Source organism: Pocillopora verrucosa, chromosome 8 (assembly GCF_036669915.1).
Source record: "Pocillopora verrucosa isolate sample1 chromosome 8, ASM3666991v2, whole genome shotgun sequence".
In the NCBI taxonomy this organism is placed as follows: Eukaryota; Metazoa; Cnidaria; class Anthozoa; order Scleractinia; family Pocilloporidae; genus Pocillopora; species Pocillopora verrucosa.
The window spans coordinates 7,601,173-7,618,162 of NC_089319.1; the positions used below are offsets into that span (position 1 = coordinate 7,601,173).

General features: G+C 39.0%; 1 protein-coding gene across 1 annotated transcript; it reads left to right on the forward strand.

The window, feature by feature from the left end:
• Positions 1 to 11,131: 11,131 nt before the first annotated feature.
• LOC131769783 (transcription factor SOX-9-like) lies at positions 11,132 to 13,110 on the forward strand. Its single transcript, XM_059085504.2, has one exon. It carries the CDS (start codon positions 11,257 to 11,259, stop codon positions 12,484 to 12,486), a length of 1,230 nt encoding a protein of 409 aa, XP_058941487.1. The 5' UTR covers positions 11,132 to 11,256; the 3' UTR covers positions 12,487 to 13,110.
• Positions 13,111 to 16,990: the final 3,880 nt, after the last annotated feature.

Sequence of the window (16,990 nt, forward strand, 5' to 3'; positions counted from 1 at the left end):
GAAAGATCGCTAACTATCATGCAGTACATTAATTGTTGTGCAAGGCACCACGTGAAGACCTTTTATTCCCCATCATAAATCAGATTTTACTTCTAACTTTCTGGTGAATAAGGCTTACTTAAATCTTTTCGTACACGACTGACCAAAGTGAAAAGAGGAATGAAAGAAACTGCATTGCTAAACCTGAATTGTTATTCAAATGGTACATCCTAATGAAAATTTTTTTTAAAAATGTCTTTTTTTACATGTTGCGAGGTTGAGATATCGTGCTTTTTTCCTACACCACATGAATAATCAAATTCCATTTTTTTTTTTTTTAAGTGCGTATCATATCCAAGCATATCGTTTCTTTTTATTATTTTTGGGAATGATTTCCCTTGCCGCAAATCTCACCATCGCAAACACACGATGCGATAATATCTTAAGATTTCCCTTCCAGCACGTGTTTAGACTGATTACTGCTTCAGAAGGGTTAAAAAGTTGATTATCGCGTACCCTTCTCATGTTACTGGCATGTACCCCATCGATTAAGCCGATTGTGAAACACTGTTCTGCCAGCTGTACTTCCTCTCGGAGAGCGACTTTTTTTCTCTTTTTTTACATGTATTTTTTGGTCAGAGCCGGAAAACCGCAACAGTTTCCCTTCCAGGATTTCCAATTATGCTGCTCAGACAGTTCACCGTTATTTAATTATGTCTGAAAAGTCTCCATGCTTGTGGTCGCCGGGCAGTTTAAGTCTTTTAAAATTCTTGGCTCGCAAAATCAGTTACTCGCCCCTTTTCATAAGTGTTCCAAATTTTCCATTCAAGATGTGTTTCAGTTCGTCTTTAATTCAATTTGAGCTCGTAATTAAGTTTGCGTTCGGAGGGTCTTTTTTTAGTTGACAATCGGCCGGTGATATTCATGTTTGAGTTAAAAAGTTTCAAATTGGTGGGCTTGCGTCAGCACAATCGTCATCGGCCCATATAACAGATGATAGAATTACAAAAGGGGACATTTCTATAGTAGCAGAAGGCTGATATTTTCAAGTTTGTCAAATGGAATGTTTCAATCTTTCCAAACCTGCCGACTTATTTCCTCTTTTTCAACTTTTAAGTTTCCTTTTGGTCAATTGAAACCGACTGAAAGTATATTTATTCCACAAGTGGCCTTATAGGTGATTTTCTTGGAAGCCTTATACTGAATCCTCTTTAATTGAGGTTTCAAACCCCACCCAGCTCCGATTTTGCGTTTGGATCCTCTACCAAATAAGCCGCGAAAAAAATAAAACAGCAACAAAAGCAAGATAACTGTTATGCAACAATTTTTTCCTAGCCCTTGTAAAAAACTATCACGCTCATACGTGTCTCATGGGATTCAGCCCACGCATAGGGCCGAAGCTCGTATTTATCACAGGTGTCAACGCCATTTTTATGGACTTTTTTGAAGCAAGCATTGCGAAATTTACCTGCCAAGGTTACCGATAACGATTAAACATCGTAGTTGCGAAAGCGTGGGGAATTGCCAAACCTTAATTAGCGTGGAAATAAATGTGATGTAGGCAGAGGAAATGTGCCAAGTAATTGACAGCACGCGTTTGTGAGTGATATGTTCTAGAATAATCATGGAACATTTCAAGGTGGTCCAGTTAGACAGCAAGAGGTTATGGGAATTCCTATTTTACTTGCCCTTTGGCTTCAATGTAATACGAAGACGGACATATATGCCTAGACAGTGATAAATTCGTTAGTCGATTCTGGCATCGGGAGATGACATTTTTTATGTTTAAAATGCAGGTAATCGCGCAAATGTCAGATTAAAACTATTTTTCAGTTAAGTTAGAGTTCACTATTTTTTCATACCTGCCATTTGAATTAAAAATAAAAAAAATTGCGCATCAAGTGTTGTCAGGTTTTGATGCTCATGCGGATAAGATTCGTGCACCGTTGATAAGTGCTTAAGATTACCATGTTAACGACAGAGTGTTATGTGATTCGCTGTGCTCGGTTTAACAAGCAGTTCTCCATCAACTTCCATGGAAATCGATTCAAACTTACGAGACTCCAATGTAGTACCGTCTAGATTTCGATATTGTGACACTTATTTAAGATTCGTGCGTTATTGAGAGAGCAAACGGGTATAGGATATTAATGAGGGTGTGTCGTGAAATTCGCCGTGCAACGTAAGACGATACCAACCTCAAGTCTGGATTATTCACCTTACTATCATATCACATAACCGTGGGCATGGGTCACAGGTGAAAAGCGCGGTAATTTGGGTATTTCCTGGCGGTATTTATCGCTTCAAGCGATTTCACGCGAGTTACTTTGGATTTCTCCGATCAACTGCAGATATCTAAAGTTATCTTCTTTGTCTAAGCCGAATTGCGCAACCCACGCAGTTATTTTCCTTGTGTTAGTGATAGGAAAGCCAGGGCGATCAGTCGATGGTAAACCATCTATCTGCAGCTTTTTCGTCCTTGAGTATCGTCTGAGAGTCTATAATTGATCTAAATTGGTTTAAAATAAGTACAGTATTTAAGTTTAAGACCTTATCTTAATTTCTTTCTCTGAAAGCTATCCAAGGGGAATTCCACGAAAAATCTTTTCGCTCTGTTTCATTTCTTCACCTGTACAACCCACATTCATTTAGATCTACAAGTTAATACTTTCTTGCTTACTTTTAGTCATCATGTTGAAAATCGTTTCTCATTTAGAAGCATACGTTTCCTTCCTTTCATTAATTAGCCATAATAACATTGCATGACTTCTGGTGAAATAACCCTGACAAAATTAGCAAGGATCGCGTGTTAACTGCCGGCATAGGTCAGAATGATGACTTGAAAAATGAGAAAATTTTTCATTGTCAGAAAGGTTGGTTACCGGACACCTTTCAGACGCTCGTGGCGTTGTGTTGAATGGTAGATTCTCTGAAATACGACGCAATTTTTTGAAATTTGTCGCTGCACGCAACTTGAAAATAATTTTTTTTTTCTTTCAATGGTTAATCTCAAGTTTAAGTTAAGACTCTTACTTGAGAGCAATGACAGTTGTAACAACCTAGGGATGGAAAAACGTGGGATTATATTTAGAAATATGGCCATGAATTTCATAAGGGGGGAGGGGAGGGAAGGGAAGTATGTTACAATAGACACCAGCGAGGAAACGGGGATTTAAAATGGAGAGTCTTGAAGTGAATACGCAGATCTGCTCTTTCCCTTCAAAGACAATAATACAATCATATAAAATTGAATTATTTTGGAAAGAAACTCCTGCAAGCTGTTGGAAAGCTATGAAAGCTTAAGACTTCACGCCCAGATGGCGACCGAAATTTCAATTTTACCAGAGACAAAAATACTCGTAATTGCGATAAAGTACGTAACAAGTTCTTATTATAGAAAACCTTACGTCAATACAACTTCGGTAATCGGAGAACTTACAGACTGAGATCAGATTTTACTCACAGCAGTGTTTGACTGGAGGTATAGCATATTCTTTCAGCTCAGCCGTATTAATGCTTATAAATTTTTCAAATTTCAACCAAAAGTTTCTTGCGCAGAGTTTAAACTTTTTCTTTTTCAATAGTCCCTCCTTCACCCTCGCATTTCCCCCCAGAGTTTACGCGACTCCAGGATAAATTTTTGTTTGCCCATTGCTGATGGCTCGCGCGGCAGATCACGCTGCGAGAGTGTTCGTAGTCTATCGAGTGAACCGAACCATAGCAAAAGGAAACATTTGTGACCGAAATATATGATAGTTATTTGGGTTCTGTTTTGAATTTCCTCTGCGGTTTGACTTTCCTTTCAGCTTCTATTTTAAAAGAGTTAATTTGAAGTTATCTCGGCCACCCTTTCTCATAACTTCTGGAAGGGACGGGAAACGGAGACATTTAGGGTTTCCCATTCAAGTTAGTCTCTCGTCAAAAGTTCATATAAATATGACAAGAGTCAGATTTAGGAGAAACCTTCGACGTGGTAGACTAGTTCAAGATCAGCATCACGGAAATACATTCACTCAGTACAAGAACTACATGGTAGCAATAAGAAACTTGCCAAAATATTCGTCTGGATCCTGATGGCCATCTGACTCTGTAGCCTTTGTTAAAAGTGTTTAGTTATCTATATCTTTACCGCTCACTCTTGGCTATGGTAAGTTATTTTTAAATCAGTTTTATTCTGTTTCGATTAACGTGAACCCACTTCGCATCGCTTCTTATAGACAAATGCCTGATGTTCAACATTATATTCGAGTGATGTGAAGCAAAACAAAAGCGACAAAATTAGCAAAATCGTCGCTCTGACAAAGGGTGGATTCTCGAGATGTCAGTTTTGGAAACTTTAGGTTGGCTAATTTAGGGCATTATCAACTCAGTTGATAAAACCAAATTATCAAACAATTAGAAACACGTTTTGTTCTTGGGTCCTTTATCCACTTTATTAGTAGGAAAAAAAAAATCTCTTTTGCAGTTACCGCAGTTCCTCGCTTGACCGACTTTTTGCCTACTCGAACTAATTAAGTCACCAAAAAGGTTTCCTTTCCCAACATCTGTGAACTCGAAATCTCCGTTATATCCTAGTCTTTTCGTTTTTATTGGCAGTGCGGGCTACTAAAAGCTAGACCCTCCTGTACCAAGTGAAACTTCTAGATTTTTTTTTCTCCCTTCAACAGCATTTTAAACGGAGTCATTAGCGGAAATAATTCTATTATAAATTCAATAATTTATGTACAGATTACTCCTTACAAATAGTTCGCCTCAAGTACTTTCATTGTCATGTGCGCTATTTTAGAGTCAATAAATCACTTTTGATGGGATGAAATGAGTTATTACGATGAAGCCGGCCGGTATCCATTCACCTGAATTAACCTCGACTCGTTCACCGTCATTTCGCTAAGAATAACGACTAGACTTTGTAATTGCAAACGGCGTTTTTACTTGATACTTACAAATATTGGCTCGCGTTTTTACACATAATGATTGTAAGTATTATGTAATTCAGAGTGGTTTATTAATAACGGACTATAACCTTGGCATGTAGGCTCTTGGCGGTGTCACAAGTGATTATTAATATGCCAAGTTCTCCAGCAGTCTCAGAGCCTTGCTTATTTTAGCAGTTCCGAGAGCTGAGTGTTTTTTTTTTCAGTGTTACAGCATGCAGGATATTGTCTATTACACCGGAATACCGTGATAAAGAGACCGTGACAGTGTATTTCAGAGAAGCTTGCTTCTAAAGTACCGTATGCAGGCATTTTGCACGGAAACAATGATTCTGAATTTATCTTGTTTTCGCGAGTAATGTATGTAATAGATTTTAACAAGAATTCGGTACTTTTTGGCCAAGGTTGTTATATATTGCGATAGCGGTTTTGACACCGTATTGCTTCCGATCTATTCTTCTCCACACTTCTCCGTTTGGTTTTCGGGTTTCGATAATCATCTTGTTACCAGGCGCTAGGCACCGCTTTTATTCCGATTTTCAAAGAAGAGAAATTTGACAAAGCAGTGGGAATTGTGTCTATGCTTATAATCAGTGGAGCATTTCGTTTTAGTTTGTAGACATTCTACAACTTTACCGAAAGAACTATCAAACACCATTTCCAAAATTCTCATACTTAGGAAGGGAAAAGTTTAGTACTTAAGCAAAACACGTTTTCCACCAAAATAGCCACAATACGTGCCAAGCATTTAATAAACTTGAGATTGATGCGCGCCACAATAAAGGTCGCACTCCTTTAAGATAAGGTGTGACCATTCTACCGGAAGACCGCAAGAACTCAAAGAAGGGTTCGTCCATTGTTTTTCCACTAATAACAGGAAACTGGGATTATTTTAGGAGACGTTTAAACAATTTAGATTTTAATTTCATCTATTCATCGTGTACGATATTTAACTCAAAACTGAGAGGTGGGTTCTGGCTCCAAGAGCAAACAAATCACCTCGGGGCGAAGGGCATATCGACAGACACTTGGCTAATTGCAGCGTTTGGGTTCTTAATTCTCTGTGGTCACTTTTCCGCTGCGCTGCAATCTTTGCGGGAATATAATTTGTGCTTTTGGTTGCAATAATAAACAGTTTAAAGGAAGTCGAATGTCCAGTATAGCATGTTCAGAAACAAAAAACCAAGTAGATAATCGGTATTAAATGAAGAAAGAAAAGACAATAAAGGCCAACAGGATTTTAGCAAAGCTTCAGCAGTGGTTGAAAAAATTGTTACGTAAATAAATAAATAATCGTCAGCCTAAGCCTAATGAATGTTGTGGACGTCTCTATGTTATTTTCTGGTGTGCTACGCTTTTGATCAGTGACTGCGACCATCTTACAAAATAAATGGTACAGGCTATGTTCGTTCTTCACCTATTTTAACCGCAACATGATGACATTCACAACACAGCAAAGACGCTTTTTTAACTTGAACACATATGTAACAATACGCCGAACCCTTTAAGTACTCTCTATGTAAACGTTCTATATTTACATAGAAAACTTTTATTCATGGGATCACGATGTTTATTTTTCTCGCAAAAGAATCTTGATTATCGACCTCTTGTCGACAGTTTCCGACTTCCTTCTTCATTTGGGACAAATAGTAGCTTCGTTTTAAATTGTGACAGTAATAGGCATTGATATTCTTTCCAAATCTCGTGCAACTATGCATGTTCTCTGTTTTTCCTTATTTTTCTGGCCCAAAATATTTCTAGAAATACAAATCATGTTGGTTTACAAGTACAAACTTGTTTGGCTTCACTCAACAATTCCCTCAGATATGATGAAAATTATTGTGGGGTGTATAAAATAGTTCGTCACCCAACCCCCCTCCACTCCCCCTATCCTAATTATCTGCGTCGAAGTACGAGGTAAAGGAGAGCACGGCGATGAAAAGTGCGTTGACAAAAGCCCGGGCTTGGCAGTTTCTTTCCTAACTGTCTTCAGTTGCCTTTATATTTAGATTTACCCGTTTGGTCAAATAAGATTATAAACGAACGGTACATTGAGGGATTAAGAAAATCAAGTTTTTAACGAAGGGGTGCTATGAAACATGTTGACCTTTCGTAATACTTTACTATTTTTAGTCTGGAAGTGCTGTTGGATTTTGAGGTCAATTCCTATGGCAAGAAACTGATTTAAGCTGTTTTGGCGATCCGTTAAGATGGGCCGAACTTTTTGTGCGCTTTGGGATAACATCTGGTTTTCGTCAAAAAAATCGTGTTTCTTTCAGAACATGTTACCTGTTTCATTTCATGATTACCTATCAGCACTCGAAAATACTTGTGGCTAAGCCGACAATGTGACATTAAGGGCTCATTAAATGCTAAAAAAAGGGGAGTAAATCTGTGCTTTCTGCCGTAGTTTTATAATCTTTTCAAACTTGAATACTTATTTACTCAAGTTTTCATCCTAAATTTTACCCACAGCTTTTATTCAAGCTTTTTTTTGTATGTACATCACGTGATCATGCCAGAGGGGTCAAAGAAAACTGATCAATAAAATTTCAAAGAATTTTGTGCAAAATTTTAGGAACACGCCACATCAGATTTAAGCATAGGGAGAAAAATGCTAAAATCAAGGGAATTATTTGGGTATTAATCCTTTAATTGAATGTAAAAACACGTGAGTTTAAACTGCTGAAAAGTGTATGTGGGTCTCAAGAAACACTTTTCGTGTCTTACATTTTTAAACTAAAAGAGCAACCTTCTTTGTATAACAGCGTTATCATTAAATCTTACTCAAAGAAGATTTACGGGAAATAAACTTTTAGGACACGGATTAGTCTTGCAGGAAATCTTCTGATTACACCGAATTCGGTAAAAACTAGTCCATTTTCTTGGCGCTCTAACAAAGTTTTTCACAAAATAATTTGTAAGAAAACTGCTCTTACTTAAACAAAATCCACTATTTTTCATTCCCTTTCTTCTTTATTTTCTCTTTGTCTTTTTGTTTTCTTTCAAATCAAACAGCAAACTATCGCTCACGCTAATTTCGAAAATAATTCTCTAAATCCTCAGTGGCTGTTCACGTTAGCTAACATTTGAAGTGACGCTAACACGATCACTCCTAAAGAAAACATTTTTCAAAGATTTTATCTGTTAGTTTTTGGAAAGAAGATAAGCTGGAAACAGGCAACTTACATCTGTGCTTTGCACCCATTTCAAAGTATTTTTTTACCGAACTGTGGTTTTGCCGTCAGTTTACTGTGACTGTAATTACTAAACGCGTAGCCTAGGGCTTCTAGCACACTTTTTTTTTGCGGTATGTGCTTGCTTGGAAAGCAACGGTTTCTTTTGGCAATTTGAAGAGGTTCCCCGCTGGGTTATGCTCTATTACAGTCAAATATAACAAGCACGAACATTCTAGAACATAACTAGACAAGATAGAACATTAACACCCCAAGGGGAGCAAACAGCAGTTTTTCGATTCCCTACCGGCATTCTAACCCCAACCCAGTCTGTTACGTCAAGAATGTTTGGAACTACTAACTGAAAATATTTTATCTCGTTTAAGCTGTGTGTGGTTTTCGTAATCTCGACAGATACTTTAGTGATCACTTGCGGGTACTGAACTTAATCGTGGAAAACTTTTATCGGAAAAATTAAGTATGGGGAAAAAACATTATAACACTACCTCAGAATGAACATTTCATGTCTACCTCCCTTAACAATACGATCTAAAATTAACAAATTGATAGCTATAAATTGAGAGGTGTGTCCTTCTGTATCATTTTCCTTCCATCTCTAACTGCAGGGTGTACATCCCAAAAAAGCTATTTATTCAGCAAGCTGTGCCTACAGACCTGGTGAAATATTGTATTTAGAACACTAGGGTAAGTTTAAAGCTAGGCGACATTCGCCCCTCTGTTATAACAGAATTTGTTTCCTCTTGAGTATCTTCGAAAATATTTATTGGTCAATGCTAAGTCTGATAATTAAAATACCAAAGCATAGAAGGTCATCCCTCAATGTTTCCCCGTTTTCAAAGGAAACATCGATACCTTTTTGGTTTAAATTGTGGTGTGATTAGAACAGAGTAAACAAACCATCGGAAATACACCCCCGTACCTTTTTTTCCCCCCGTAACGGAAATACGTCAAACTCTCTAATTTTAGGCACGTTTCTCTTCATCTCGGTTAGAAAATGATCTCTAAAACATACGACCTTCAATTTCCTTGTCCCAAAATAATCGGTACACAGCTTTCTTTCATTTTTTATCAAAACAAGTAGTTTCCCACTGGCAGCAACGGTCATTTTCTTTCTTCAGGGCTCGTCTTACCAATCACGTTGATCAAGTCTTCTTTCGGTGTCATAATAAGACGTGTTTTTTCTTTCTTATCCAAGCATTGTGGTTATAAGCACTCTCTCTTTCGGCTGCCTGTAGGATGCGTTTAAAACAAATACAAGTCTCCGGATTAACCTCGACCGCGGTTAAACTTAAATACAGATATTTCGATACTTGGTCACGCTGACTTGTTTCATTTTCAAAAATCATAGTTACATGAGATGCGGGCTGAACTAGAGCACCTTCAGTGGTCAAATATTTATTTAGCTGAGCATGATGTTTATCCGCCTTCAGAAGCGACAAGATTACAGTTGAAAGCAGAAATGTTTTTGCCAGAGACCGCAATTTAGCCCCAGCGCATGGTATGACGCTTAAATGCGTACCAGACCACAAGTATATGGTATTGAATATCGGAAGTGTTGTCATTAGCGGCAACAAATCCGCCTGCAGCTTATTTACAAAAATAAAAAAAAAATCGCGAGGCCAGAACTGCACCAATATTTTTGAGTAACTAGCCGTTTTCGCTGCCTCCACGATATCGACTTGCTTTTTTTTTCGTGATTTAAAACGACGTATCTTCCATGCAATCAGCATGTAATCCTATCGCCTTCTTTTTATCGTGATTGAAGTCGTATAGTGCGCTCTTCACATATCTTGATTGCGCCGCTGTGACATAGAGATACAGCAGTCAAGCAGTCGTTTGATGGGCTCTGGGTTATTTCGGGTAGAAACAGTTTCCCGTCTAGTCGAGGTCTGACCTCCAAAACCATCTGCGTTTATTCCGAGTGGGAAATATTGCCCAATGGTGGCGAAACGTGGTATTAAAGAACTTTACATGTAGCATAAATAACCGTCCTGACATCAGGATTGTAAAAGTTTGCGATTTAACACGTCACCTTGTGTTTGAGCACTTTCTCAGGCCTCAACTTCTCCGTGACCCGAACTGGTTTATTTTCAAAAACACATGCAGACGTTAATAGCGTTGAAAGAAGAGTGTCAAGTTGCGACTTGTCAAATTTATTTGCCCTCTCGCCTCTGTAAATCTCACAATCCGCCGAAACTGCACTGATTTGTACATACAACAGGCGTACGTAACGTAAGCTTAATATCAAACGCGAGTGCTCACTTATTTGCTCGTGAATAGGTATTTCAATAAGGTTAATTCACGCGGGCGCTTACGACATTTGTTCCACCTAGCTTTCTGTCGCCCTTTCCTGTTATTTTCCTGCAGTATATATCACCGCTTCCCGCACGCAGATCCTTTACCTACGCAGAATTTTTGCGCCGTTAAGATTTTTCTTTAATTTTTTTCCGTTGTTGAGTTTTTCGCGCTCAAGGCTTGAGCACTGTGCTGCAACTGTAATTGTAAAAAGGCCCACTCTAACTCTGGCTTAATTCGATACTGTAAGAGATGTCATATTGAAGTCACCCCACCGCTGCGTCGCGTCAGCCGATCTCCAGTTTGATTCAAGAATGAAAATTTTCGCAACAGTTCTGTCATCGATACATGGAAGACACACGGACGGCAATAAGGCTATTAATTATCGCAGACGAGTATAAACAGTATGAAAAGCCCACGCATCCTGCGCGTAGGACAAAAGAAAGTTTTACTCGAAATTCTCTCACACTACAACAAAGCCCAAAATAAAACTAGGTTGCCGTGGCTATTAGAGTAACACGTTCTCCGCCCACGTGGCTCGTGACAGCTGACCAATTACAACGCTTTCGTAAGTGGTTTCAACCCACCTAAGTCCAGCGGGTGTTAAGGTCCTCAAAACAAGTCATTTGATTGGCTGCGGTTTGCCCAGTGTCCAATCAGACTGCGCGGTAACATAATACACCGTCTCGGTTCATTGGTCGTGATATTATTATATCTGTGTTTTGAATAACTATACGCCAATATTCGAATTGGCACGAAGTTCGATTTTTCGTCTGGAGAAATTCAGTCTCGTTATTGTGAGAGTTCAAAAATAAGAAAGTTGCCTTGTTGTAGTACTCTAGCCGATAAACATGACAGAACAGACGAACGGCGAAACCAAAAAGAGCGACTCAGATCTTGTTCAGCCGAAGAATATGGACTTGAGCAGCGCAATAGCCACTGCGGTAAATCATGTCCTAGATGGTTACGACTGGTCTTTAATTCCACTACCTGTGAGAGTAAACGGTGGACATAAACATAAACCGCACGTGAAGAGACCCATGAACGCTTTTATGGTCTGGGCGCAAGCAGCTAGAAGAAAATTAGCTGATCAGTATCCCCATCTACACAACGCTGAACTGAGCAAAACGCTAGGGAAACTTTGGAAACTGCTCAACGATGCTGAGAAGAAACCGTTTATCGAAGAGGCCGAGAGACTCAGGCTGAAACATAAGAGAGAGCATCCCGATTATAAATATCAGCCGCGAAGAAAGAAGCAAAAAGGCAACGGAGGTCCTGATCAACCGGAGGCAACAATCTCAGCTGATGATCTGTTGAAAGTCTTAAAAGGTGATACCCAACTGATGCCCAAATCAGGATGCAGCCAAGACGGCAACTGCGCGAGTCCAGAAAGTAGTTTAAGCGGTGAAGAAGCCAGTAGTCCAGGTTCCAGTAGTTCAGCCACTTCACCGCCAACCACGCCGACTGCCACTGTCAAGTTGGAAGGTGGATTGAAATTCTCTGAGGCAAGCGTGGCGGACCATGAAATCCACGGTCCTTCTTCCAGCTTTGCCGCGTGCCCGAAGAAAACAGAGCCGAACGGAAGCAGTGACAGCAACAGCAATAACGCGCTTGATTTTCACGTTGAAATGGGTGACCTAACCACAGATCTAATGGTGGACACTACAGAATTCGATCAATACCTGCACTCATACACTCAGCCACTGCTCTCAAACCCTCCTTCCTCAGCTTCATCGGTAACCTTCACTTCTCACGGCTTCACTCAAACGCACGGAGCGTCCAAGTTCGTGACAAATAACAATTCTGTCTCGTCCAGCTACACAGAATTTATGGAGCAATTGCAGAAGCTTCCTTCCTCGTACCCGCCGAATCAAGTCGCTCCCTCGGCTCTGCAGCAGAGGAACCAACCTGACAATGGCGCGTTCCAATTCTCGTTCGGCGACACCGAAGTAAGTGGAAACAGTTCTCGACCGTTCACAATTTCCGATGTCCCTTCAATTGTTATTCCTGCTTCGACAACCTCTGCAGCGCAGAACCCGCAGTCATCTCCTTCCCGTATGCACACGCTTGTTTGGAAATGAAGGTTTTGAAGGATCACGAACATTACGAATTTATAGCTCCTGTGGAGCGAGCATTTTAATTTAAAATGAATTTCATTGCATGTCTTCTGATTTTAGAAGCATCAAGGTTTTTTCTACACCCTACCGCGCGCGGGTATTACACGGTTTTAGAAAAATGAACATATTTCTTTTGAAAATAACCAAGCAATTCGTGCGCTTAAAGGCAATTTTATTTTATTTTATCTTATTTCAACGAATTCGCTTTCCTCTTTATAAACTTTTGTACAGTGTTATCGTTTTTGCGTCTGAAAGCTAAAAAATTTTTTATTGCTTTACTGTTTTATTCGAGACATTAGCTGACAAGCGAGGAAAAAAGAATGCCAGACGCAAGTGTTCTCCGCTATAGCAAAGCTTCCTAGATTTTAATTTGTCGTATTCCCTTACACTCGAGTGGTTGCCAAAGGAAACTTGATTTGCTATTCAATCCACATGTAAATACTAGATCGACAGGGATGATAGCTTTTGTAAACGTCTTGAAGCAATAACCGTAGAATTATCTATGTTCATTAAAGTCTGCCTTAGGCAGAACTCGCGTTTTTGTTAGATCTATTATTGGCAGAATAAAGTAGTTTTTTGAAGGTGAAACTTTGGTTTGTTGGTGTGCTGCATCTGTTTTATTGTGGTTTCCCTTTCGACTTAGCAGTCACACTTGGATGCGTTCCACTTCGCCAATGAACCTACAAAGCAAATGTGTGTTTAAGAATTTGTAAAGCAGTTTCACTTCGCCCAAGGATCAAACAAACATTAACCGGCAGTTAGGGGGAATGAAGCTAAAACTTCGAGCTTCAAATCGATCGGAAATACCCACGAAATAGTATAAGTTGGCAACCAGATGGATCTGCAGAAAACCGCATTTGTCACATAACATTGATCATGTACGTGCCCCAATTTGCATTCACATAACATTCAATGCGCATTCTCCGTGACAAGTTTTTCAATGGAGAACAATGCCCTAATAACGTTTTAAATCAAAGGTTTGAGCAGTGCATTTCACCATTTTAATTCCACGCTGATATAAAATAAATATCGTAAAGCGGATATGGAGGCGAAAGGTTATGGGCGTCACAACCGGATATCACACAGTGTCTAATCGTCAATCTTGTGAGTGACTTTCCAAAAGAGATAGCCGCTCGTTTTATTTGCAAATTATTAGAGCGCAACAAGGAATAATAACAAACATACTGCTTTTAACGAGTCGAGTTAAAAATTGGTGTCAGGTTTTTTTTCAAATGACTGCAACTCATCACCATTGTGAAGCGGTTTGAAATTTTCTCTCTTTTTTTTATCAAAAGGGCAGCGAACCGGAAGCTTCGATGACCGGTGTTTGACATAAAAAATTATCGTTGCGAGTCGTGAAGTTGACACCGAATCTCAACAAAAAAAAACATACCTGCCAGAGTTAACATCAAAGCTATTTTTTGAAGATATGAATCTGCTAGAGCCGGTAATTAAGAACAGAAAACACACTAGAGGGACGTAAGCGACACGCAAGCCGATATGCCTTAACATTATACAGCCACTCTGAACACATTGCGATAAAGTAGTGGGTGATCATATGTGTCTAGTCCTGTCTAAGTTTGACTTATATTACCAAAGTAACAGATTTCGAGGCCTGTGAACGAACTCGAAAAAGTGTGTCAACACGACAGTTCGAAAATCCTGCGTCACGAAAATGAATGTTGAACCGATTTACTTGGTATATCGTGCTTGTTTAAATCACCGCTCAGATTTTAGTATCGAAATCACGAATCCAGTGTGTTGTCACGAATTTTATTGTGCGACCCCCAAGAGAGATTCAGACAATTCTCTCTAGCATCCGTTCGAGACATGATGTTTTGGCATGTTTGTAGAGATTTTTTAAATAAAATTTGAGACCCGAGCGGTCTGTAAAGTGTAAAGACCGCCGCATTGCGATTTTCTTATTCAAGAATTTTGATTTCGCCTCAGGCGAAAAGCGGGTTGATTATAGAACAATATTTTGTCTCTGATTTTGTCTAAAGCTGATTTCACGGACAAATAGCTCATTTTGGCATGTGGGTTAATAAGAGGCGTTTCTTATATTAATATGTCCCTTTACCTAACATGCTTTGTTGAGTGACTCCTAAAGGCCGACACTGGATTATTCGGATATATCGCTGTTGAAGTTGGAGACTGGACTGAAATCGGTTGCACCGCGGGTCAGATCAGTAAACATTTGGTCCCTCAGACAGCAGGGATTTACGCGAAAAGGTTAAACAATAACAGATCAACGCAGAAACATAACCAGTCGAGTAAACATGGATGAGTTTGTTTTTGGAGTCGAATTCTTTACTTCTCCGTCTTAAATTCTTTCTGCAAAGATCGTGGGACGATTCGTGCAGATCGGGCCATGTCTAGCTATGCTTGGGTGTAAGTTGACCTGGCAATTTGAATGGCGGACTGCTATGATCTCTTAACTGCGGGAGCTCCATAGAAAATCTTGCCATTCGTTAACTAAATGAGATACGTTTGGAAAATCGAGATAAAAGACGACATTGAAATATTGCACTTGAGTGCGTTTGAATGGAGTGTTTTAAACGATCTGCCAGTTTGTTAAGACCCCTTGCGTACTCACGTTATCAAAAAATCTGGTCGGCATGCAGGCCTTATACAATTACTTGCAAATCACGAGGTTTTCTTCAGATGAGACCCAACATATTTCAAATTTATTAAGGCTGCTGCTTTCCAAATTTCATCGATGCTTAAGTGATTGGCGCAATATTGAACACCATGTTGAAATTAATCTGAAGTTTTGTTACACTATTTAGATTGGCGCGTTCACCATCAAATCTTTTATAGATCTTCGGCAATCAAAATAGTTTTAAATTAATCAGTTTAGTTGTTCCCTTAACATGTTGGTTTTCGTATGTGATTAAAAATTAGTTTGATGCTTGATGGCGGGTCGCGAGACCTCTGCTTAATTGAATTCGAAATTTTAAATGTAATCTATCATATGATCAATTAGGGCTATCAATCTCGTGAAATGTTTTAAGCCTAATCACGTTCGGCCACAATTGTGGCAGACGACACGCCATCGAATCACGAAATTAAGATATTTTTAGTCACTAATTTTCTCACTCAGTAACTCTGTCGAGACATCTGCATGGTAAGTTGTAAAATACGAAATTCCTTTTAGAAATTTTTAACTGTACCTCACCGAATTATTAAAATAAGAAGAGCTGAATTTTTTTTCTTGATGGCGAATTAAGCGATTATCGTCTAATCATGAAAAAATTCCTTTAGTGGCAAACCATTCATACTTTGTGCGACGGTAAGGAGAATATTGCTTTTGAGATGCGAGTTATCTTAGATCGCAGACAGAAAAGTATTTTAATCTTCATTTGTATTCTCATAAGTCAGTTCAATTTTTTTTTCGGAATATTTGACAAGAAGCTAGCAAAGAATCCAGCACTTCTTTGCAAAGTGTGCAGCTAGATTGTTCTATGAAAGTGGATCTCTTTAAGAACCTGTTGAGTAAGCACTTTGACACATGCTAAAACGCTCGACCAATATTCACAGGAACAAGCTACACGGAACTTCAATACTCTATAAATACGAGTAAGTACAACGATCTCCTTTTTGTTATTAGAAATCAATCAACTTAGTTAACCATATGAGTAATGTAAGTCAATTATGGGGTAAATACTATACAAGTACGGCACTACCCAACTCTACTATACTATAAACTGTGTTTCAATCAGCTGTTTTGACAGACTGTGCTTGAAACCGATATGAAACTAGTCATCTATGAAAATCTAGGCCAGAACTGTGCGTGGATCGTATGTAGTGTACTGACGGGACCTTACACATCATCCTTGCTTGCTATCTGATATGGAGAATTGTGATTGAGTTTATCTCTCTTTACAACTTGTCATGCATTTCTTTTATCCAGTTCTAAAACCTCGTGACTCTTCTTGCAAACAGTATGCAAACTTATTAATTTACCACTTGGCTGAGTTAGCTGAGCGCCAAGGACTAAATACTCTGCACCACAAATTTCAACTTAGAACAATTTTCATCATCGGAAAAGTAAACGGTTCGAAATTTCTCATAGATACTAATGAAAGTTTGAAGAGGAGCACAAAAGGGCACAGTAAAAAATACCCAGCTGGTGAGCGACACTGAAGTGCAGCTCAACATTATTAAATTCAAATTCAACTGCAAATTGAAATTTTCCTCCTCAGCAATCCATAGGGTTCTCTTCCAACAAATCATTGGAAATTTGTTTTCTTTACGGGGTATTACATAGCCTTAGTTTTGTTACTGTCTCTCTGAATTGATCGATTTGTGTGTTTATCGCTAAAGTAACCACCTCTATCATGAGGTAAGATGCCAAAGAAGTCCGTGACTTAGCGATGGAGTCCCTGATGTGGTGATTTATGTTGAATATCTTAAGGCCACGGATTCAATTCTATTTACTTGGTCACACTTTCGATTGATTTCGTTT